General features: G+C 35.6%; 1 protein-coding gene across 3 annotated transcripts in view; it reads right to left on the bottom strand.

Moving 5' to 3' along the window:
• The window catches only part of TTC3 (tetratricopeptide repeat domain 3), a 70,576-nt gene that overhangs the window by 4,278 nt on the left and 41,634 nt on the right, over window positions 1–24,664 (bottom strand). For 2 of the 3 annotated variants that reach the window (XM_083362875.1, XM_083362877.1), the window contains 15 exons: window positions 23,715–23,761; window positions 20,638–20,691; window positions 19,388–19,464; window positions 18,230–18,385; window positions 16,199–17,081; window positions 14,259–14,324; window positions 13,241–13,390; window positions 12,139–12,278; window positions 10,846–10,914; window positions 9,618–9,714; window positions 8,073–8,173; window positions 7,003–7,090; window positions 4,898–5,002; window positions 3,005–3,411; window positions 2,020–2,137 (listed from right to left, as the gene is read on the bottom strand). In XM_083362875.1, the coding sequence (XP_083219001.1) occupies window positions 2,020–2,137; window positions 3,005–3,411; window positions 4,898–5,002; window positions 7,003–7,090; window positions 8,073–8,173; window positions 9,618–9,714; window positions 10,846–10,914; window positions 12,139–12,278; window positions 13,241–13,390; window positions 14,259–14,324; window positions 16,199–17,081; window positions 18,230–18,385; window positions 19,388–19,464; window positions 20,638–20,691; window positions 23,715–23,761 (2,558 nt within the window). Of the gene's footprint in view, window positions 1–2,019; window positions 2,138–3,004; window positions 3,412–4,897; window positions 5,003–7,002; window positions 7,091–8,072; window positions 8,174–9,617; window positions 9,715–10,845; window positions 10,915–12,138; window positions 12,279–13,240; window positions 13,391–14,258; window positions 14,325–16,198; window positions 17,082–18,229; window positions 18,401–19,387; window positions 19,465–20,637; window positions 20,692–23,714; window positions 23,762–24,664 lie in introns of all 3 variants that reach the window. The other variant, XM_083362876.1, reaches the window with a different exon arrangement.

Here is a 24,664-nt window from a genome sequence, read left to right as displayed (position 1 = left end):
AGATGCCAGAGGCGCACGGAACGCTGTTACCTTCCCACCGTAGTGGTCCCTATTTTTCTACTTGCATTTTTACGTGCTTTCGAACTGCTAGGTTGGCAGAAGCTGGGACAAGTAACAGGCGCTCACTCTGTTACGCGGCACTCGGGATTCGACCCGCCAAACTGCCGACCTTCCGATCGACAAGCTCAGCGTCCTAACCCACTGAGCCACCACGTCCCTAATACCTAACAAACACCAAGACAAATCTTGGTCTCTAAGCAAAAAAAAAAAAAAAAAAAACCCTTTGATAGTGGGATGCATATTGAATACCAAATAAAAATGAAGTAAAATGAAAAACCTATACATGTAGTCCTCAATTTATAACAGTTCATTTAATCACAATTCAAAGTTACAATGGGATTAAAAAAGTGACTTATGACCGTTTTTCACACTTATGACCACTGCAACATCCCCATGGTCACATGATCAAAATTCAGATGCTTGGGAACTGGTTCATATTTATGACGATTGCAGTGTCCTGGGGTCACGTGATCACCGTGACCTTCTGACAAGCAAAGTCAAAGGGGAAGCCAGATTCATTTAACAACCATGTTATTAACAACTTCAATGTTTCATTTAACAACTCTGGCAAGAAAAGTCGTAAAATGGGGCAAAACTCACTTAACAAATGCTACACTTAAAAACAGAAAGATTGGGCTCAATTGTGGTCGTTAATTTGAGGAATACTTGTATAACTTCCTTGGCAAGCTATTCAGAATCTTTTTAAATAATATTTTATTAATTTCCCAATTTTACATTTAAGTATTTAAAAAGTAACGTGGTGGCTAGTGAATAGTTCGATAACAAAATCTTTAGTACAAATCTCAAGTTACAACATCAAATATTTCCTCTCTTTTTCCCTTAACATTTACTGTCTCGTATTTAAGCTAATACAGTTCTTATTATATCAACTCAGTAAAAACATCATTATTACATTTATCAATAAATTTTTAGCTTATACGTATCTTATTTTGTACATTTTAATTTTCATAAACTATCCAAATCCTGTTATTAATTTTCCCCCAATATTTAGTTTCCCATCAATATTCCAATTTAACCTTTTGATATTTATAATTTTCAGGTAACCAAGATTTCCCTTATCTCAATTCATAACAGAATCTAATATCCAAAATACACATTTTATCTATTTGAATATAATCTTGTTCTATTTCCTAAAATTTATCTATTTCCCACCATATTAAATCATCTACTTGATAATACAATATCCCCTTTAATAAATCATAACCATTATATATATTACCTGGGTTAATTAATAAATCAAACATGTTCATATTTTTTTCTTTTAGGTCTAATTTTTAAATAGATAAAATCCTTATTTTCAACTAATTTCCAAATCTTTTAAATCTAATGACCAGAATTCCCCCTATCTCAACTTCTCCCTTTAATGCTCTAATTAATAATATGAAATCCCCCTCTAATAAATCAAAACCCCAATTTTCTTCAGCCTTATTCTGGCTTTCTTCCTTTGCCAACTAGGCTTCCATATCACTGCTTTTAGATCGTCACATAGATCTCCCTCTATAATTATATAAGTTATTTGAAATAAAGAACATTTAATTGCCATTTTTTGGGAAGGACTAGCTAGCCCATTTGTATTCATTGTTGCCTCCCTATAATTCCAAATCCCCATAATTGCCCTGATATGTTTATCTTCCATTCAATCTGTTGTTCTTCCTTTTCAAATTTCTTCTGCTATTCAGAATCTTTTGAGCTATAACAGATAAAGGCTTATCATTCGTTTTTCTTCTGATACGAATGAGACTTACTACAGGGACTCTCATGCATATTCCAGAATGAATGATAACTGAACCTAACTTAACCTATAACCTTAGGTAAAGCATGAATGAGTCCATTAAGTTTTTCTTTTGTGAATTTATCAATAGCAATTACCAATAGCATATATACCATAGTGTATCATATGTATTGATGGTAGTTACATAAACATTTCCTGCAAATTACCTTTTTTGTGTTTGGGTGATCCAAGATAAATTCAGTTACCCTGTTTAGGTATGCGTCTGTGCTCAACTTGTTTCTGTTCTTGATATTGGCTTCTTTTATAAACATTTCTAGATCTGAACTGCAGGAGAAAAGGAACACAGGTATTCATATATTTTGCAAGAAGATAAATACCATCTACAAGTATGCTATATTTTAGGAAACATGACTATCTAAAACTGAATTGCATTTTGTGCCCTGTCCCTATTAGCATCCTGAAGAGTGTATATATATTTTAAAATAGCCACTTACTATTTCTTCTTCACTTTAAAGCATCCTAGAAACAATGAAAACTTAAGACATCTACCTTATTTTTCACAGGTCTTTGGATAAAACAAAGATTCCACTCTGAATTTAAGATAACTATGTTGTATTACAACACATCCCGTGAATATTTATTTCCCACTCCTGTTTTTAGAAGAATTTATGCAATGGGGTCACATATAACTGAAACCCAGGCAATGATGTTTAATAAGTGTTACTATTAAAAAAATGATCCTAAGAATAAAAATAAAAAAATTGAGTAACTGAGAATCTGAATTAAAGCATAATAGAATGCTGAGATGAGTCAACTCAATTCCTGCCAACCAAATTAAGAAAAAAATTAAGAAAAAAAATAGAAAAATGATAATAAGCAGCACGGTACAGAAAGCACTGTCGCCAAGTCTTGAACTTTGTGCCCAAACTGAACCATACTTCAAAAAAACCCAAATTGCAGATATTAAAAAATAACTCATTTAAGATAATGACAAGAAGAACCATTTCTAATTTTCTCTAACTTTAAATCATATTAAGAAAAGCAAAAACAATCATTTCTAAAGATTTGTGCCAGAGTCTATTTAAATTATACATTATAGAATTCTAACTAGATTTTACACACATCCATACACACTAGACATGATTTTTAACTAAAGTGTGAGCTACCCATTTTTTCCTAGCATAGACATACCTTGTATGGTATGGAAATATAATTCTAAGTTGGTTAATGATATTTTCAGATAGCTTTCCGAGAATTGGCTTGTTTAGAATTGGAGCATTGTCCAATTCTGCAGCTCTTGCTGATTCCTCTAGAACGCTGTGCTGTGGCTGGATACTCTGAAGATGTCTTCCTGAATGTCCTAGTGATTGAGGCAAGCATACTTTGTCAGAAAGTGAGCTTTGTCTGCATTCAGAAGACAGTTCTCCAATGTCTTTATCTGAAGGAGGCTCTGGATCTTTATTGCCAGTGTGTGTTTTAACTTTGGAAGGTAAGGAGTAATTGTCCTTAACATTTGAAAATGGAGCAAACAGGTGCGGAGCAGCAGCTGAATACATTATGATGGCTGGGTCATTAATAGGAGACTTCTCAGGAGTTGCCTAAAGGGAAAGAATAGCACAAAGACTAAATATGATGAGAAAAGCTATCCGAAGCATTCTAAAACTGTCTCTGCCACATCAGATAGCTTGAGATTGAAATTTTTATTTATTTATAATTTTTAAAAAACTGCCTCAGTGTCAGGACCCACCCCAAACCACGTCTTAGGAAGACAAAAGTCTTGGAACCAAACTAGTCCAAAAGGAATCTTTACTATGACATGCTTGGTTGTAGGAATACAAGACAGGACTTAATATTGTTCTATAAGCTAAAACCTTATAAAGAGTTCCCGGTTCAACTCCCCCTTAACCCCACTTGGTCAGCCCCCCATCATTTACCTCGTATCATCCCTCTCGTGGGAAAAAGGAACTTAGGACCTTTTATGTTTATTGCTCTCTTCCGTGACACAAGCCAGATGCTAGCCCTCCCTTTTGTTCCCCCAGTTCAAAAGGCTTCTCTTTTCCTTTGAAATGCCTAATACCGCTCAATACACATTTGTTCCCTCCTCCTCCTCGGGAGATGGCAGAATCCAGGAACAACGTTTTAAACATACATTTATGAATATGATATAAATGGATTCTGACACTCAGACTCTAGGTGGTATACAAAAAGAGCAACAAGCCAATTTAAGAATACATAAAATATTAAAAATAAATATTACAGTAAAAATAACTTATCCAACATCCATGATTTCCAAACACTACAAAACTGAACAGTAAATGTTAAAAGCAAAAAGAGAAAGAGTATTTTAATGTCACCTGCTTTGCTCAGGCAATCATATATGTGGCATTATACTTACAGTGATGCTTTACTTAGGGAAAAATAAGATTACCAACAATATCTACTCTTTTATATGATTCAAAATACAAGAATATCAACAGAACAGGATCTCAGATTTTCTATCAAAATATTGTAACATATCACAGCCTCTATTTCTATTGAAAAATGAACCTTACACTATCACAGCCTTCTTGTAATTTCAGTCTCTCTGAGCGTTCAAATAGTGTTTCATGGCAGAAGAATTCTCATAAATGAAGGCAAATATACATGTCCCAAGATAATGAGGCATGATCCAATCTGAGTTGGTACAACAACAATCAATGACTTAATAACCAGCCACCAACACCCCAATTAACAACTAAAAGCCACACACAAGCAAACTGAAAGAAAGAAGTTCCCTGAGGATGGGCTCCAGCAAAAAAAGCTTGGAAGACTAAAACACTGATCCGGGTGATTCAGATTGGATCCTGTCAATTTATGTCACAGCCTTCCATTGTTCAAAACATAGTTGGTAAAGCCAGATATCCACTTCTTGTTACTGTCTATATTCCCAAAGGAAAGAGAATTCTAGAGGCCCCAAAGCAGTTAACACATGAGGGACCTTCTCTGAAAAAATCTGAGCAAGCTATAGAACTGTTTGAGCTCTTCCATGCTTCAAAAGTTGCAATTGTGAAAACAGTTATCTGTTCATATTTATAAAATACTTACCAGTGACAAACCAGTAGGTGGCTGAAGCTCTGCAGTTTCTATTGGAGTGATACTATTTAGGAGAGCGCCATTTTTTACTATACAAATCCTCTTTTCAAACTGACTCTATGTAAAAGAGATGAGAGATGCTTTTAATGTTCTTAGATCTTAATTCTCTATCAAGAGTAATTTACTTAGCTGAAAGCCCAAAATAAAACCTATCGGTAAAAACTATATAAATGAATGTGAGATTCTTAGGCTAATTCCATAGCATCTGGTTCCTAAATGATGTTACGAAACATGCTAGATTCATTTTATTAGTTACCAAAAACAGAAATTAATATCCTACAAGTATTAATATCCTAATCTCAAGTATTATTTATTATTATGGTTGGTTGCACAGTCTGAGAGATGTTTAGACTGGTTGGGATTTTTTTCCACCTATCAAGTCCTTCCCAAGGACCTGAGAAAAGTCGATACTGATGTTTCATGGTGCCAGAGGTATTGTTACAGGATGTAAGCTGTTGTGACTAAAGCTGCCTTTTGCAATTGACTGATGGTGAGTTTGTCAGTGCCAATGGTGTTCAAATGATGCTCCAGTTGTTTTGGGATTTCACCCAAAGTGCCTTACTTCCAAAGTTTTATGTAGCCACACATATTATAGTAACAACTCTGCCCAGCATTGTAAAACAGTAAAACCAACAAACAAAACCAACAAACCCAAAATAAAATTGACAAAAACTCCATCGCATCCCAAGGCAGCACTATCCCATGCACTTGTGCGTGATGATGCTGTACCTTAGTGTCGTCCTACTTCAATGACTGCTGAAAAAGCCAGCTTGTCAAGACCCTCCGGAAGGCAAGGAGAGGGGGAGCCTGCCAGATCTCTGAAGAAGGCTTTTTCAAGCAGGGAGAGGTACAGTGAAGGCCTGCTTCCTAGGTCCCACTAGATGACAACATTTAAGAGGGGGCATGGAGCAAACCCACTCTTTCTGACCTAGTGGGCCAGGCAGATACCCTCAGGCAGAGGAAGTCGTGTAAGTAGCCTGGGCCCAAGCCCTCTAAGGCCTTAAATGTGATAACCAGCACTCAGGAAAAAAAACAGATGCCATTGCAGCTTGTGCAGCAATGGTGTGATGTGAGCAAAACACGGAGCACCCATAACTGTGGCGTTACTGCCACATTCTGGACTGGTTGTGTTTTGTGGGTGGTCTTCAGTGGTAGTCTCGTGTAGAGTGCAATACAATAATCCAACCAGGAATTGATCAAGCACGAATGACTATAGGTCAGGCCTCCTAGACACAATTGTCACACAAAATTGGTCTGTGCAATACTCCCTTGCCCCAGCCATGGCTGCCCCTTCTCTTCAAGCAGGAACCGTGAGTCCAGGAAGACCTCAAAATTGTGTACCAGCTCTGTCTCAGTTACTGCAGCCCTGGCAAGAATCTAAGTCTATCTGAACCAGGAGGACGGAAAACCCAGAGTTACTCCATCTTGCATGGGTTAAGCTGAAGCCAATTTTCCCCCATCCAAATCCTTATTCCCTTCGGGAACTGAATAGGTACTGGGCTAGTTAGTGTCACTTAGTTGGCCAGGGGTAGAGATATACAACTGAGTATCATCAGCATAAGATACCGCACCACATGCCAGCAAAAGACCTCATCCAGCTGTCTCATGTAGATGAAACCCACACCATTATTAAAATGTATATATTGTTAATAAAAAAGCGATACAGTATTAAGTAATTTTTGCAAGGAGTAAGTTTACACATATTAAGTATGACTGCACAGGTGCCTGTGAGCAGGATGACAAATACAGAAGCCAAACTACATAGCTTCCAGTTATATCTGAACCAGATTTATTGGCTTTCAGAAACTCTTCATATTTAATCATGATTCAAGCAAGTATAATAGGCCACTTTCTTGAAGCCCCTGTTTCTGTGTTTGAAGAGGATGCTACAATTACTTGTGATTCCTGGCTTATTTTCACATTTGTGCAAATGAAGGGGTGAAGAAACTACATAAATATAGAGAGCTCGTTTATAACCCAGTTTTCTTCAGATAGGATGCTTAACTATGGCACTACCAATACCCAATGATCAATAAAAAGTATCACAAGAGACTTACCTCTATTTTTTTCTTTTCTTCTCCAATATTGGAAATAAATAACTCCAAAGAATCAATCTGTAATTTTGACTGGGGCATTGCAGAATGACTGAAAATGATATAATTTATGTAATTTGATCATGTAATTAATTTGATATTAATCAATCCATTTATAAAACTTATATCCTAATTTTTCATAATTATAAATGATTCTAACCATGAAATGACAATTAAGTCATTCAAGCTGTATAAGTAGTTGCTTAAAATATTAAAGTTTGATATTATTTCTACAAGCATTCTTTCCCAAATCAAGTTTTTGTTGTTGAAACATAAAAAGTAGATGCTCAAATTATTTGAAAAGCAAGACTTTTGGAAAGAAAAAAGAGAATCAAGGCTTTGTATAATTAAGTTTAGAACAAAATAACAGAGCCTGACCTAAGCAGAAAAAGAGAAAATTCTGAATTACTTGAGTCAAACGAAGAAGAAAAAGCAATGCAAAACCCTAAAATCACATGGCTTTGGCCTTCCAAGCATCAAAATGAGTTGCAACAGCTGATGGATTTTAGAAAAAAAATGGCCAATGCAATTTGCTAACAAATATTTTATCAATTGGCATTCTCATTTCAGAGTAATAATTATGATAGCACTATGACTTGCTGCCATAGTCCAAGTTCAATGAAGCAAATTATGCATATACATGGTTCACTTAACACATTTTTTCTATGTTGCAACTACAACAACATGAAATTTTAGTAAGAGCTATGGAGAAGAATTAGAATCTAATGCTAAAAGCTAATAGTGAGCAAAGTCATCAATAGCAGAGTTTCATCCCTTTTCAGACCACGGATCTTGTTAGTAAAAATCAAATTTCCAGGGACCCTAATCAAGAAGCAAGACTCTGATGTTAGAAAATCAGTTGCATTCAGATTAAAGTGATTTTTCTCTGTTACTCTCTCACAGAGCCCTATTAAGTTCTCATGGATTCCTAATATGCCATGGATATGGTTCCAAAACTCTGGTCTATATTGCCATTCAGTATCTTTCACAATAACCACATATGCAACAGAATATTTGTATATTGAAAACAATACCTGGTCATGAATTTTAGATATTTAAGATTGCCTTTGGCATTTGTTGATTTTCTGCATAATTTATATAGTTCTTTCTCTTTACAGTTTTCAAGTACTGAGACCTGAAATAAAATCAATGTAAATCTAAGCATCAAGCTGGAGGAAACAGTATATCACATTAACTCTGTAGAAAACAACTAATCACCAACTCTTAGGACACTATTCATTTTCATTACTGCAAATTGTAATCTTAAAAATATAACAGTGTATTTTAAAAACTAACATAGAGGTGGCAACAAACTAAAAATTAGAAGTTTACACTAAAGCTGTATGTGTGCTCTAAAACTTACTCTAAATTATAACACTGTGATGCAAACAAAGGAGGAGTGGCCAGTTTGCCTCTTGCAACTTTAGCTTGTTGAATTCTGACTACCAAATTTCAGTAGCAAAACAGATTAATTTTTAGGTGGATGATTATAGTCATTTTCTATTATTTTAAAAACTGGAATTGTAGTTGTTTGCTCCCCCTCCCCTTAAAGCAACAAAAATATTTTAAAAATGGTCTTGAAAACAGGCCAATTCATTCCATTTAATTAGTATTTATCAGGGAGCATGGTAGATGTTGATTTGCCCATATGTAATTATCAATTCTCCATTATTTCCCACTCTTAAGTCAGTGCTGATGGTTGCAGTGGAAGCCAGTTCACAAAATATACAATAACAACTTGTCTCAAAGCTCAAAAGCACTGCATCAAGTAATATATCATAGTAATAGAGGAGGAAGAAAAGTGGTAACTTTAAACCTCAACATTTTGTGAATTATTGCAAGTCTGTTGCAGAAACCTGTAATAAAGTTTCTGTATCTGCCAGTTAGTCTAACTCTGAAAAGGAGAAGGACTTCATGGGGAGGAGTGAGAACTGCATAAATAATGAGAAAAATGGTGTGTGTTTTTCGCTGAAAATGAGAGGAGAATTCTGAACTGGAGGAGGTTGCCCACAAAGAAGGAAAGGTACCAGGAGTCACAAAAAGTCTAAAATGGAGAAAGTATCTGATGATGCAAAAATGGAAATGGAGGACACCTCTTCCTGCAACAGAGGTTCAGCAGAAAGAAAGGAGAGATACACAGGATCCTTCCAAATTTATGGGAGAGGGGGAATGGAAGGGGGAAGGGAGAGTTATGAGGTTAAAACAGGGAACCAGTAGCTCCTGGCCAAAGATGCCATTATGGAAACATACAATAACTGATGGGCTTCAAGACCAACTAGCACTGGGTCAACTATCGATTGATTTGGGAGGAAAGAGGAGGAAGTCACAAGTTTAAACCCAAAGGTTATAAAAGTCATTTACACTTTTTCATTGGCAACAGACAACTCTTATATACGACTTCCTTTTTATCTACAATAAAGATTTTAGTTGGCTAAATAAAGCCATGAAAAATCATGAGATACATGATTCGCTGATGAATCCTAGTGGATGGAGTAATACTTCAAGTATGTAACTTTCAGACAAATGTGATAAAATATTAAGATAATCAACAGTTTGTGGGAATCAGCAATATGCTTTACCTCGGCTGCTATTGCTCTTTTAACACATTCTTGCTGATAATCCTGGGTCTTCTTTATAAGTTCCTCCATTTTTACTTTTTCACATTCAAACCTATTACTGTAAAGTAAAGTTAGACTATTAACATATGCTCGGAACTCTATGTGCCTGCATATCTGCAAAACAAAAATTAAGTGAGCACACAATCTATATACTGGTAAAACTCTTGCACCAGTAAACTTTAACTAGGCAAAACTGTGAATCACAGGGTAAATGTTTTTCAGTCAAAGTACCTCAAATGGCCCCTTCATGGATTACTGCCTTGTCGTGGCGAAGGGGCTTGTGTAATTCAATGAAGCTATGAGCTATGCTGTGCAGGGCCACCCAAGACGGACAGGTCATAGCAGAGAGTTCTGACAAAACGTGATCCACTGGAGAAGGAAATGGCAACCCACTCCAGTATCTTTGCCATGAAAACCCCATGGACAGTACCAAAAGGCAAACGGGAAAGATTGAGGGCAAGAGAAGAAGGGGACGACAGAGAATGAGGTGGCTGGATGGAGTCACTGAAGCAGTAGGCGTGACCCTAAATGGACTCCAGAAGATGGTAGAGGACAGGAAGGCCTGGAGGAACATTGTCCATGGGGTCGCAAAGGGTCGGACACGGCTTCGCAACTAACAACAACAACAACCTCAAATGGGCCAACTAACAAAATCAGTACCCATGGCTCCCAGGAACTGGAAATGTAGCAAATTTTATAGAACATTTTATGACATAAAAATTTCCAAAAATCATTTTATGGCATAATACAAAATGTCATAAAACATTCCGTGGTCAACTCCTAATGTTTGACTATACAGTTTAACATCAGCTACTTTCAAGGCAGATGTAGAGCAGGAGATTTCAACAGGGGTCTCCCAAGACTCATGTGAGGAGGGGAAACAGCATAAGCCAATATTGTATGTGGAAAGAGGAATGATCCAATGGGGTCACAGGTTGTTTAGTTACTTATAAGTAGCAACAAATAATTTTAGTTTAATTAAGCACAGCATATATGTTCAAGTTGATTTATAAAGTGCCTTTTTCACTGTTAATCTTTGGCAATATTACAGTTTCTTCTTTATGGTATTACAACTGCATTTTCCAGAAATTAATTTCTGAATATTAATAGACAGTATACATTTGCCAAACAGATCAAACAATTTGTGAAATATCTAATTAAAGATTAAGCAAAGCAAATTTATGCCTACCTTATCTCCAGAAATTCATCCAAATATGCTTTGTACTGTTTATCCTTCTCGTCAATATTTTTCATATATCTGTTTTATTACATAGAACTTTTACAAACAAGCAATATCATAGTATATAGCTACTGGATACAATGTTTCTTAACTATATTACAATATTCAGAATTTTTCCTTTTCTGTCAATATTTAACATTAGGTAACCAGATTATGCCATAAGCCATATAAGAAAATGTTTGGGTCAGAACTGAATCATACACAGAGTAATATTCAACAATATGAATTATGTATGATAGCTAGCACTTTTCAGAGACAGATCAATATATCTAAAAGGAAATCATTCAGCCTATTTTTGACAATATCATGAACCATGTCAGTATATACTAACATTAATAAAACAAATAAAACAATTTATCCAATTGTTCTATAGGTTGAATGGCAGGTAGAATTACTAGCACAACGAACATTTGTAGGATAAAAAATATGAAGAAACAAGGAGCTTTTTGCAAGTTTTCATTATTTTGCATGATAGAACGTTGAAAATGTCTTAATATTTATTCAGCTAGAATACTATACCATTAAAGTGGATTGAGAATCAATTTTAGTATAATGCTTAACGTGCTTGCCTAGAAACTAGGAGAGAGTGAGTTCTAGACCTCCCTTATGCATGAAAATTGGCTGGAGAACTTTGGGCCAGTCACTCATCTCTCAAGGTTATTGTTGTGGGAAAAACAGGCAGCAGGAGCATTAGGAATGTTTGTGCCTTGAGTTGAGCAAAAAAGTATGTATGCATGTGTGTACATGTAAAGGATAAAAGTCTAATCATAATAATGATGATGATGATGTCATCTGAAGTATGGTTTTGAATGGGATTGTTTTTCTCTGAGGTTGAATATGCACCATTTTATTTTTTTGTGCAACCCCTTGCAATACGGGTGGTCCTCAGAGTTATGACCTCTCAGTCATTGAGTGTTCAAATTTATGACAAAGTTGAACAAGGGGAACTTACAATATATCCTCAGCCATCATAGGGAGCTGCAACGTCAATGGGGAAGCCGGCAGGAAGTCTCAGTCTAATGAGGTCTTCATTTAATCATCCAAGTGGTCCTCCCTTTAACACTAGTAACTAGGACTGGTGGAATTGCCATCACTGACTGAAGTGGTCATGTGATGTTCTGCCATTGTAACTCAAGAACCACCTATATTCAGAAACAAACTAAAATCTGCAAAAATATGTATATCTGAAGTCCATACAATCTCTCACAATCTAAATATATTTTGATTTCAGAATTAACTTACGTTTCATTGGTTTCTACTAGCTTTCTGACTTTATTTTTTGCTGCTTTTAATCCTTCTTGATTTTCTTTTTTTTCTTGTTGCCATTTTTTAAAGTTCACTTCTGCATCTTGATGAAACCAATCCAATTCTCTCTTGCTGAGCTATAAAAAATTATATATTTATTTAACCCCCATGCAACTTAACAGAATGCTTTCTTGAAACAAAAAACCAACCCTAAAAATAGTGTTTAGGAATTATTTGGATTTTTTTAAAAAAAAAGTGATATGTAAAATTATTAATGTACATCTGAAAAGAAAATATTGCTTAAGCTAGGTACTGTACCTAAAGTTTCTATTACCCTGAAAATGGAATAATTAAGTTTTTATATATTTTCCTTATGCAGCAAAGTGACTAAAAACAGTCACTTTGCTTGCATAGCAAAAGTATACAAAAACTTTTAAATATTCGATTTTCAGGGTAATAGAAACTTTAAGTAAAAGGTAAAGGTTCCCCCGCACATGTGTGCTAGTCGTTTCCAACTCTAGGGGCCGGTGCTCATCTCTGTTTCAAAGCCGAAGAGCCAGTGCCTGTCCGAGGACGTCTCCGTGGTCATGTGGCCGGCATGACTAGATGCCAAAGGCGCACGGAACGCTGTTACCTTCCCACCGTAGTGGTCCCTATTTTTTCTACTTGCATTTTTACATGCTTTCGAACTGCTAGATTGGCAGAAGCTGGGACGAGTAACAGGTGCTCACTCTGTTATGCGGCACTCGGGATTCGACCTGCCAAACTGCCGACCTTCTGATCGACAAGCTCAGCGTCCTAACCCACTGAGCCACTGCGTCCCTAAACTTTAAGTACACAGTACCTAGCTTAAGCAATATTTTCTTTTCAGATGTACATTAATAATTTAATGTAATAAATCTTCCACGTTGCAGTGAAAAAGGCTTTAAAATAATCTCATTTCAAATACAGCTTGAATTATAATGGCAGTTTTTTTCAGCAAAAGATACAAAAATCATGTAGCTGGCCATATAACTGTATAAACAATAATAGTGGCAACCATGATGATGGCCATATTTCCTTCCCTTTATATGTATAATTAGTAATGAAAAATAATTACCTTATTTCCTTCAATAAGTAGTGATAACTCCTCCTCTAAAATACTGGTGTCTTTGGAACTTCGACATTTAAGTTGTTCATACTTTTCAATTGCTTCTTTAAGTTGTTTTTGTAGTACATGATGTTCTTTCTCCATACGTAACATATCTCCCTGCAAAATATGTTACATTCTATATTTCTACAATGCTTCAACCAGTTTGCATAACCATAAAAAACAGCAATAACTAATTTTAAATTATTAATGCTGCCTTAGATAAAAATTAAACATTCTTTTATCTACAAATTTCCATTTAAAAATGTTAAAAGAAGTACAAATTTTTGACACAAGCATCTGATTCCCTCTCCCAAGATAAAACAGGAACTTAAATAGCAGATCAGCAGTTAGTGTGATCTTACATATTGTACATATTTCTCTAAATCAGAAAGACAACCAAATAAATATTGGCAATTTGAGTTTTAACTGAGCTCAGATCGAGCTGACTGTTGAGTGAAGCAGTCATTAGGACGGACTTCATGTGACTGCCCATAGGACTGCTTGGCTCAATTACTTCAATCCTGGCACTCTAATTTCTGAACTCCACAGAGGGATGTCAGCTTTCTGCATACAGAAGAGAACTCCTGGAATGGAGGTCAAATTATCATGATCTGAGCTCCATTTCTCTACCCTTCTGAAGGAATTCAGCATCCCCTGTCAAATAGCTCTTTCAGCCACCCTTCAGAGACAAGAGGGAATCTTCTCTGCTGGCTCCATTAACTTTCTAGGGAAGCCAGAAGAGAAAATTGCAAATGTCAATCGCATGATTGCAGGGCACTTGGCAACCCAGCTGAAAGGGCCAACAGCACCCAGATTGTGATTATATAACTCCATAGGTGGGGGAGTGTAACATTTTACACCAGCCAATAATGATTTCTGAGGCCTTCGTAACTTCGAATGGTTGTTAACAATTGGTCGTAAGCCAAGGATTACCGCTAACCTCAACCTCCCTGGACACACTCTGAACATCTGATAGTTTACTTACTTGTTGGCTTTCATAAGGATGAAGAGGTAAAGTATTAACTCCAGCATCTGTTAGTTCCTGATCCACCTACAATGCAAAGGCCCCAAAATACTTTCAACAGAGCATATATATCAGAACTCTAAGGTACGATAGACAACATAAAGACAAAAAAAATGTGACAAGGAAAATAGTTCTGATATTTACAAAGAAAAAGAAGCTATTAAGGAGTTGACAAATTACCAAAACACAATAATCCAGAAAGATGTCACTTGGCTTTACAAGTAGTCCTCATTCTCAAAAGTGGGAAACAATGGGAAAAACACACCCTCATCAGATATTGGGGATAGTAGAAAGACACTGGGAGGTATGGGCTGAGCTGATAAGCTATAACTGAATTCCAGTGTGTTGGCCATGGTTAAGGCAGTTAAGGAAAATCAGGTGCAATACTGGTTGTGGGAGGGCTTAGCACAGATTCCATGTAGTAAAAGGGGAGGAAAGCAAGATAAGTTTTTCCTACTCATCTTGGAACAATCCCTGATTTTTCCTGAGCCAAAGCTAAGAAATTCCAAGTCACTGAGAACTATCAGGTTGAACTTCCAAGATGCAGTTGTTGTTCTAAGCACAAAATATGTTTATTGCTTTTGGTGCATTTTAATTATACTGAGCAGAAGAGAAGTCAACAAGAATTTATATTTCTGTAAGCTTTTTTGACTAATGCCTTAAGGTTCTTGTTGACTTCTCTTATATTTTTGATTTCCGCCAGAAGGGCTCGCTGCCAGCAAGATCTCATTAAAGCTCCTGCAGATTTTCCAGTTTTAGGTTTAGAATGGTTGCTAAGCCAGAAGAAACTTCCCTGGGAAAGGGAAAGCTCTGGAAATCAACCCTCTTGCTCCCCTGAATATCCAGACACTCACACTGCTTCTTGATGAAGAAGAAGTAATGGGATGAGTCCTGGCTGGAGTGGGGCAACCATGCAAGGTTTTCTTTTTTTAATTCCATTTATATCCCGCCCTTCTCCGAAGACTCAGGGCGGCTTACAAGCTTAGCAGTAGCCTTCATTCTATGTATGTGCCTGCTTATTAGGGCTTTCACACACACCCCAAGCGGCATTATTACAAAGTCAGCTTAATTGCCCCCAACAATCTGGGTCCTCATTTTACCTACCTCGGAAGGATGGAAGGCTGAGTCAACCTTGAGCCTGGTCAACCTTCACTGTGGAAGAACCAGCCAAGTGAGACAAAGCATTTTTGAGTCTCCTTGTATTCTGGCCTATCACCCCTGAGATCTGACTCATCATTCCCAAAGGGCATTAGAAGCAGAATCACACAGCTGATGTACACCAAAGTAGAAAAATCCATTACTTGAGCTGCACTTTATTTTTCAGTAATTAGGCACATGCAATTAGCCACTATATTTGAGATGCATGAAAATCAAATTGATGTCTATCAGTATTATGTGCGAACCAATCCTTACAGATTCTGTTTTGAACAAACAAAACATTCCACGTGTTGTTTCTGTCAAGTCCTCAGGGAGAAGGGCAGCATATAAATTTAATAAAATGAAATGAAAATGAAATGAAACTACAGCCATTCTAGAACAGTTTGGTAGAATTTTGGCAATGTGATAGTATGCTTCCAGTTTGAAACTAAATATATTTTATTTACTATAGTACTGTACAACAGGGGTCCTCAACCCCCGGTCTGTGGACCGGTACCGGGCCATGGCATGCAAGCCACTGGTCCGCAGAAACAAGCAAAGTCGAATCTGCGAGTTGCAGGCAGCGCACAAAATCACACCCCCTCCGGTCCATGGAAAAACTTCTCTCCAGAGAACCAGTCCCAGGTACCCAAAAGGTTGGGGACCTCTGCTGTACAGTATATACATTAAGAGGTCAAATCTAAAAAAGGAAGAAAATATTAGTTCATTAATATGCACAACATAGACTAATGTATTTTTCTCACCTGTATAGCAATCATCCTTGAACGGGGATTGTTTCTTGCTAGAGATTTATTCTCAGTTTTTATCTTGGTAACAGAACTGCGTTCAGCCTCATTACAACAATGATCCTCAATCTGGTCAGGATTATCTTTGCAAGTGTGAACGTCCAATTTCACTGCTGTGCAAGGAATGTTCTGAAATGTATGTACTTGATCAGCTGTGGTAAATTTATCAACATTACACTTGCTATGTGTTGCTTCTTCTGAATCAGTATCAAGATAAGCATTATCATCTGCATATTTATAATTGGTTTGCTCAGAAATATCTGGAATAAATGGCTCTTGAGGAAAAACTGTAGATAGTCTCTCATTTACATATTCTGAATGAATTTCATTCAGAAATATTGTAGGATCATCAGATACAGTTGGAGACAAAGATATACTTGTCTTCAGTGTAGTGTCACTTGTCTGACTAGACAAGGAAGCAAAAGGACTAAATGAGGAATGGCTAATGGTCACATACTCTAAATTATTTGTAGATGTTGGAATATAAGGCTTATTAATAAAAGAAACAGGCTTAAATTCCTTAGCAGTTGGGTTTAAACTGGATTTGATATGGAAATTGTTTTCTTGACAGTATAGGCTCTCTGAATAATTTTCTTGATTTTTAATGTTTTCATCAATTTCAACGAGTTCTACATTTTCCTGCAGCATAACCGCATGTTTCATCAATCCAATAAGATCATCCACCATAACAAAACGTAGAGATCCCAGAAGAAAAGATTTTAGACCACCAGCATTCTCCACTATCCTACGAGTGTCTGTGGGGAAATCTTCATATTCCCCAACTAATAGCGGATTATCAATTTCCATGGGACCATGTTCTTCCAGGATTTGAGAAAAGTAGCTGTGAAAGTAATCAAAATATAATTTTAATTCCAAAATAAGCATTCATAATCTGTATATATGCAATTAGATTGCTCAAATGTGTCTAGAACAGATGGCATTTAGGTAAGAAATGAAAAAATTCTCTCCTTCTTATATTCCAAAAGAATTGCATTCAGAAATATTACATGTTATTCAAATAGATGGAGGCCAAAAAAAATTATTTGCTATAGGAATGATGCAGCCATAAAGTCACCCGTTTGTTACTGATTTGCCTTTTAAATGTTCATTTTTACAGTAGTAACACAATGTGACAATCTTAAGAATTCCAGTTTGAAATATAAAAATATCTACAAATTAGAAAATAGACTTTATGTCATTTTGTATTAAACACTACACTTTCCAAATATCACACATTGTGGGAGAAGATGGAGAGTTTTTCTTGATACTACAGTATTGTCTGAAAGCATCCTGAAATAACCGCACATTTGAAAGGAACTGTTATAAGTTTGTGGCTCATTTCAACTGTTAAACAAACACGCACAAATTTCAAAGAAGTAGTCTCCTGAGACTGTCCCACTTCCCTTTCCATATAGCTAGTACACACTTTGGTCAAAAGAGAAATGTAAACAAAACTCAATGTTTGAATGCAACCTGTCCTATAAAGACAACTCGCAACTTAAGGCAATTAACAAACTTTGTATTAAATCCCTGGAGAGCAATAGATATTTTCATATATTGGTACCAAGCTACAACAGGCAAACCTAGGATAAATACTTTTCTGGCAATTGAAAAAGAATTCCCAGAAAAAAAATAATTTAATGCAAACAGTAACTGATAGATGTAAAGGAAAACAGGAGAAAAGAACCATCTCAGAAAGGCAGCATACAAGAAATAAAAATTTCCAAAGGATTCCCAATAATGTATGATCTTAAAAGCTAACTTTGATCAGCCATATAGAAATCCATTGCTCTGCTTTTTTTTTTAAAGTAAGGCACATTTGAAACAGATCCTTGGGAGGCTTCAATAGGTTTAGATAGGAACATCTCTTCATTAATTTAGCAAAAATACAAATGGGTTAACTTGTAACAATTAACAATTGTAATTCAATTGAACTCTTTCTCCAACCTTTTTGTTTAATAAGTAGCACTCAACGAAAAAAGAACATACTCATATAAGCTTTCACAAGTTGGATCTGGGTAATTGTCCAAAATTCTCTGATAACCGTTGTTAGAAGAAGAAGTATTATACAACGCTTCAAATATCATAACTTGTTCGTGAAGATCATCTGGGATTCTAAAAGGCTCATGTGGATTCATAAAACTTCTGTTGAGAAAAAAACTATGTGAAAAATAATGTACTGTAAACCATAGTGTCAAAATGGTTTAAAGTTAAATTGCTCAATCAGATCATTACAACGAGAATTCCCAGTATGACAAAATGAAAATAGGCCAATAATGTATTATACTAGTTGCAAATTAATCGTAACTCCAATGTACAATTACATTATGAGCACTAACTAGAAAAGACAACATGCATCTTTCCATGTCAATGGTGGAATGAAATCCTTTTTTGCACGTCCTTTTACAAACTTACTAGAGGAGGATTCTGTCACAATACTTGTGTGGGATGCTGATGGAATTGTGTGTAAGACTTTTCACAAGATACAAAGAGAATTAAGAAATAATGAATCTGATTGTGTTTTCTGGTGCCTCTCCAACAGTGAAGAACTGTTTGATCCAGCATAAATTTCCCTTAGCAAAATAGTAAAGGAAACACTATTTTGTTGATTCCCCCTCCCTCATTCATTATTCTCTATTCAACTCCTAAGTGGTTTCCGAAAGGAAGCAGAATATTAGTAAAAGTTACCTCATAACTTTTCCTTCTTAGGGAAGTTTTTGTTAATCAAAGACCTTTAAATGTCAAAAGGGAATAACTGCTCCTAAAATGGGATATGAGCCAAAAATGTTTCTGCCTTACATTGGGTATGGCACTGTATATTTTAGATCAGAGGTTCCCAACTGGGGGTGCGAGACGATATTCCAGGGGGTGCAAAAATTGGTTTTTTAAAATTATAGTTTATATGAATAATTCGTTGCCATTATTTCAAACTTTTCTAAGGGTTGCGAGAATATATCAGAAGTGTTCTAGGGGTGTAGGGTATAGAAAAGGTTGGTAGCCACTGTTTTAGATGCTTTAAAGATACACACACACACATAGATACATACATACATATATACATATATAGTTCCCACAAAGAAAATTGTTTATTTGAATCTAATTAAGGTTACATTTTTGAAGAGTGCATTTTCATGCACTACAACTTACAACGTATTTTCTTCAGAAAATATATTGTCTTCGTCTTGAGTTACTGTACCAACTCCACCAGACACAACGAAAATAGCCTAAATCAAGAACAGAAAAACTTGTTTAAAAATAAAAACCAGGCAAACTATAATTAGAATTGACTAGGCTTACTTGCATACCAGAAACACTTTTGAACACATGAGTAAGAAATAGTATTTTATATCCACAGAATTGGTCAAAAATATTTATTTCTCAAAACTAGATATACATTTTTTTTAAAAAATGCCAATTTTTGTTCCTTTTGCACTGAATTTTTCAGATATTATCCTGATGATTATTGATGAATAAAATCCAATTAGAATTGCTTTGTTTGCTTTGATCCAGCCAAGATTTGTTTATCAAATGAATGATTTAAGCTTTCATTTCTTATGAAGTAGATTGTAAAATTATATAATCTAATATATCAATGTAACATTAACAGATTTACCCTTCTGAATATGATTTCTTTATGATGGATATTTCTGAGCAGTTTCATAAGTCACATTAACAGTGTTCAAGTTATTACATTAAGTTCCATTTCAACTAGAATATAACAATATTTAAAAGTCAAAGGGTGGGGGTTTTTTTGCATCAGATAAAAATGCCCATTTAGCATGGTATCATCTGCCAACATTTTGGAAATATCTTTAAAATACTGTTTTTCTCTGAAAGTACTCTATAACACGTATTTTTAAACAAATATATTAATATGATTATTTAATTAGCTAGATTTTTCCTTATATTCTTAAAACCCTAAAGAACCAAAAATTGAGTTTCGTCATAAGATCAGAGCTAAATATTTTTCAGAAGGATTGAAATAAGGACCTAGTAGTACCTTGGTACTCATCCGGAATTTGTTTTGGGAGGTGTGACGAGTACTGAAAATAACAGGTACTGAGCAAACTACAAGACTTACCATGTGACCTTTTATTTCAGTCAGAAGGAGTAGTAAGACACGAGGCAGCCATTGCCAGCAAGTTCTATCTTGCGTGTCAAGTAACAGGAGAAAGATGACTACCAGGACAAGATTTTTGCTTCAAAATGTGTCAAGTACCCAACTCAACAAATTTTGAAGCAGCTGAGTAAAGAGGCACTACTACACATTGTTTTTGAAACAAAACAAAAACATACAAAAATGGTCTCCAACCACTAAGCAGAAAGAAATGTAAAGAAAGCAAAACAAATGATGTTTGTTAGATGTAATATTGTGGATGTATTTCACAATTATTTACCTTGGATTCTTTTGACTTTTTCCGGTTTTTGTTTTTAACTTTGATAGCATTATTCTAGAAGAAAAAAAGAAACTTGATGTTTAGCATTAACCATGTTATACCAATGTATTACCGGTATATGGAAAAAGACATGCTCTTTTTTCAGACTAATGGTTATTTTAAGAAATTAGGAACTGTTGGGAACATTACAGGCCTCAGTATTGAACAATAATGAAAAAACAACCAGTGATCGTGTCTTTTGCAATGTCAAAACATTGAAAGTACATATGAGAAATAAACAGACCCAGGATACTGGCTCTTTATTGTGTAAATAAGAAAACAGAAAGCTTGAATATATATGTACTGTATGAACAGTGCTGAATCAGGCCAAAGACCCAGCTTCCAGCATTCTGTTCCCAGAGTGGCCCATCAAATGCTCTTCGACTCCCATAAGGTAAACACAAGTACATTAGCACCCCCCCTCCTTTCTAATTTATTCCATCTAGGAATTTCAAACCATTATCGATGTATCTGGATCATCCTAAACAAAAAGCAATTTGCTAAATGTTTAAAAGCAAATTTCAGGAGACACCATTTTGACTAAAACTTAACAAAATCAATTCCAAGTTTACATTACAAAGGCCAGATCAGATCAGAAGGTTGGCATTACATTAACGGATGAAAATTTGGTAAAACAGATCAAAGATCAAAATTGAGCGCATATAAAGAGAATTTACAATGCTTTAATGGAATTGGATTCGGAAATGGAATTAGTTAAAGATTGTATGGTAAAGTGGGCTCAAAATATTCAAGAACCGATCCCATTGGATATATGGGAGGTAATTTGGGTTAGAAATGTAAAATTTACCCAGGCCCAAAATTTAAGAAAAATTTTTTATAAAATGTTTTATAGATGGCATTTGGATCCTAAAAAGTTGTCTTGTATGTATCCTAATTTACAGCCCAAATGTTGGAGATGTGGCAGTTTGGATGCTACTTATTTTCATGTGGTGGACTTGTAGAAATATAAAAGCTTTTTGGATTAAAATTTGGTGGAATATTCAAAAGATTTTTAAGAGAAAGATAAAAGTTTACTCCACAACTATTTTTATTGGGTGTTATTACAGATTGTGATACTAAAGAAATAAACTTGATGTTGAACTTGATAACAGCTGCAAGGTTATTGGTAGGGCAATATTGGAAGAAGGATAGTTTGCCTACTATAGAAGAATGGACGTTTAAAGTGTCAAATTTAGCAGAAATGGCTAAGATTTCTGCTTATCTGAAGGATCATTCTCAAGAAAGATACATTTCGGTGTGGAGAAGATGGATAGATTATATTCAGAATAAATATGGAACTAAAAAGTTCCATCTAGCCTATGAATAAATTTTAGATTGTTATTATTACTAGTAGATTATTATAGTGGAATTTTTATTAATTTTAATTATATTATTATTATTATTATTATTATTATTATTATTATTAGTATTAGTACTGTATAATAACTTGGATATTAACTTGTTTATGTTTTTATTATTATTATGTCTACTTTTATTTTGCATGTATTTATGTTAAAGGGGAGTTAAAGCGCATTATGAACCTGGTTGTCTATATAGTTTGTGAATGTTAGTTAGATTATGATTATTATATTTGTAACCCTGTACTCAGTTCTGGGAAGCGGGGGACAGAGAAGGGGGTGGTTTGGGGTGGGTTGGTTTTGGGGGTTATATTGTAACCTTTATAAAACTTTTTAATAATAATAATAAAAAAAGCCCAGATCAGAGAGCAGTAGTTCACGTTAGCAGTACTACGGCAGTATAATTTCGTGTTAAAAAATATGCGAGTTATATAGCATGGCAAAACTATGTGAAACAACAGTACATTATATCATCTCTGCCTCGAGAAAATTAAGCGCAAATGTAACATTTCCCAATCTCAGGCTTCTTCCTTTTCACTATTAAGCCTTAGCCTGTATACGTGGTGCTACCAGTGAAAAGGGGAACAAAGCTCTCTCACACGTGCTAATAAAATAGAATGGGCATAGAATGAAACCCAGCCCATAAAATGAATTCTCCTTCTGCAATTTTTTTCCCCAGGCAGCTGGGAAAAATCCCTCCCTTGAATCATCCTCCACAAATTGAAGAAGACGTTAAGAGCTACTTCTAGCCAAAACATGAGATTTCCCATCTAGTCTAAAGGTTCCCTTTGGCAAAGGTCAGAGAGGACACTTCCAATTTCCAAAAGCAATTTCTATATAAAATGTATTATATTTTATAAAGATTAATTGTAACACTAAGCATAATTCAATTTTAAAACAAGGCTCAAAATATTATGAATGTCCAGATTACAACTACCTATGGTTAGCAGTACTATGGATGCAAATAGAACACAGCTGTGAATGTAACCTAACTATATAATAAACACTAACGAAGAAGAAATTTTGAGGACAGGATAAATACTAAAGGGGGAAAAAAAGGCTTAATAAAAAATGGGATGCTTCTGATATTTTAACTTTGAACACATGTGACTATCTTCCACGTTAATGTATGCCCCAGAAAATGTCAATTTTTGAGAAAAAGATAATTAGAGCTACAGTGAGGGGAAAAAATGTTTGATCCCCTGCTGATTTGTATGTTTGCCCCCTGACAAACAAATGATTAGTCTATAATTTTGATGGTAGGTTTATTTTAACAGTGAGAGACAGAATAACAACAAAAAAATCCAGAAAAACGTATTTCAAAAAAACCTACCATTACAATTATAGACTGATCATTTCTTTGTCAGTGGACAAACTTTGTCAGTACAAAATCAGCAGGGGATCAAATAATTTTTCCCCTCACTGGAAATAAGGACTATATGAATTGTTTTTGACACATACTGTACTATCACCAAGCTTAAAATATATTTAAATATATTTTATTTGCTTTGAAATGTATTGGCTAATATTAATGTGAGATTAGCTGTCAATAATACATGCAAAGTAAATCTAAAATTAATAGGAAGATTAACATTGTCTATTTCTTCTAAATTCTGGAATTGTTATTAATTCATTCACATTTTAATTGCAACAGAGATAAAACAGAAAAAGCAAACTTACTGAAGTAGTTTCAGTATATTCCTTCCTTAACACAATAAAAGGATTATCTATTTAAAAAATAAATTTTATTTATTGTAAGAAAATACACAAAAAACGTAAAACATTATAAAGTATTCTTTAAAAAAAATCTAAATTCCAGGACTCATTCTACTCAGATAGCAGCTATGTTTTTAGTCAGAATCCAACAGTTATTCAAATAAGTGAATTAAAGACAAACAATAATTTCAATACAATACACAAAGTAGGCCTGAAGATGGGATTCTTCATGCCAATGACTACAGAAATTAATAAATCAACAAACCTGCCATTATATACACAACAAACATACAACTAAATCATAGTCAAGGGTATAATCAAAAGAACTTCTATCCTCATCACAGACGTGCTGTTACTTTATATACCCAGCATTATCTATACATTGCTATAGTTTTCCTAATCTCTATACCTGTACACAATCTATCCCTCACCCAAAACATTACTATTTATAATGTTATGTGGGAACGATCTTGGGAGGAAAAGCCACACAGCCTAGGCCAGGGATAGGTAAACTTGGGTCTTCTATGACTCGTGGACTTCAACTCCCAGAATTCCTGAGCCAGGTGGCTCAAGTATTCTGGGAGTTGAAGTCCACGAGTCATAAAAGAGCCAAGGTTGCCTACCCTTGGTCTAGGCCACGGGTCGGCAACCCGCGGCTCCGGAGCTGCATGCAGCTCTTTGAGCCGTCTCATGCGGCTCCCAGCCGCCCGGTGTGCGCGCACCTCTTCGAACGGGCAGTGGTGCGCGCGCACCTCTCCAAATGGAGAGTGGCACCGCCCGTTTGGAGAGGTGCGCGCGCACCTCCCCGAATGGGCGGAGGTGCGCGCGCACCTCCCCAAACCTTTGGAGAGGTGCGAGCGTACCTCCGGGCGAACGGGCAGCGGTGCCGCTCTTTGAGGAAGCTGCCGCGGCCC

This window comes from Vipera ursinii (assembly GCF_947247035.1).
Source record: "Vipera ursinii genome assembly, chromosome: 4".
Lineage (NCBI taxonomy): Eukaryota > Metazoa > Chordata > Lepidosauria > Squamata > Viperidae > Vipera > Vipera ursinii.
The sequence above is the reverse complement of the archived record's forward strand: the minus strand, read 5'-3'. Positions and strand labels throughout refer to the sequence as shown.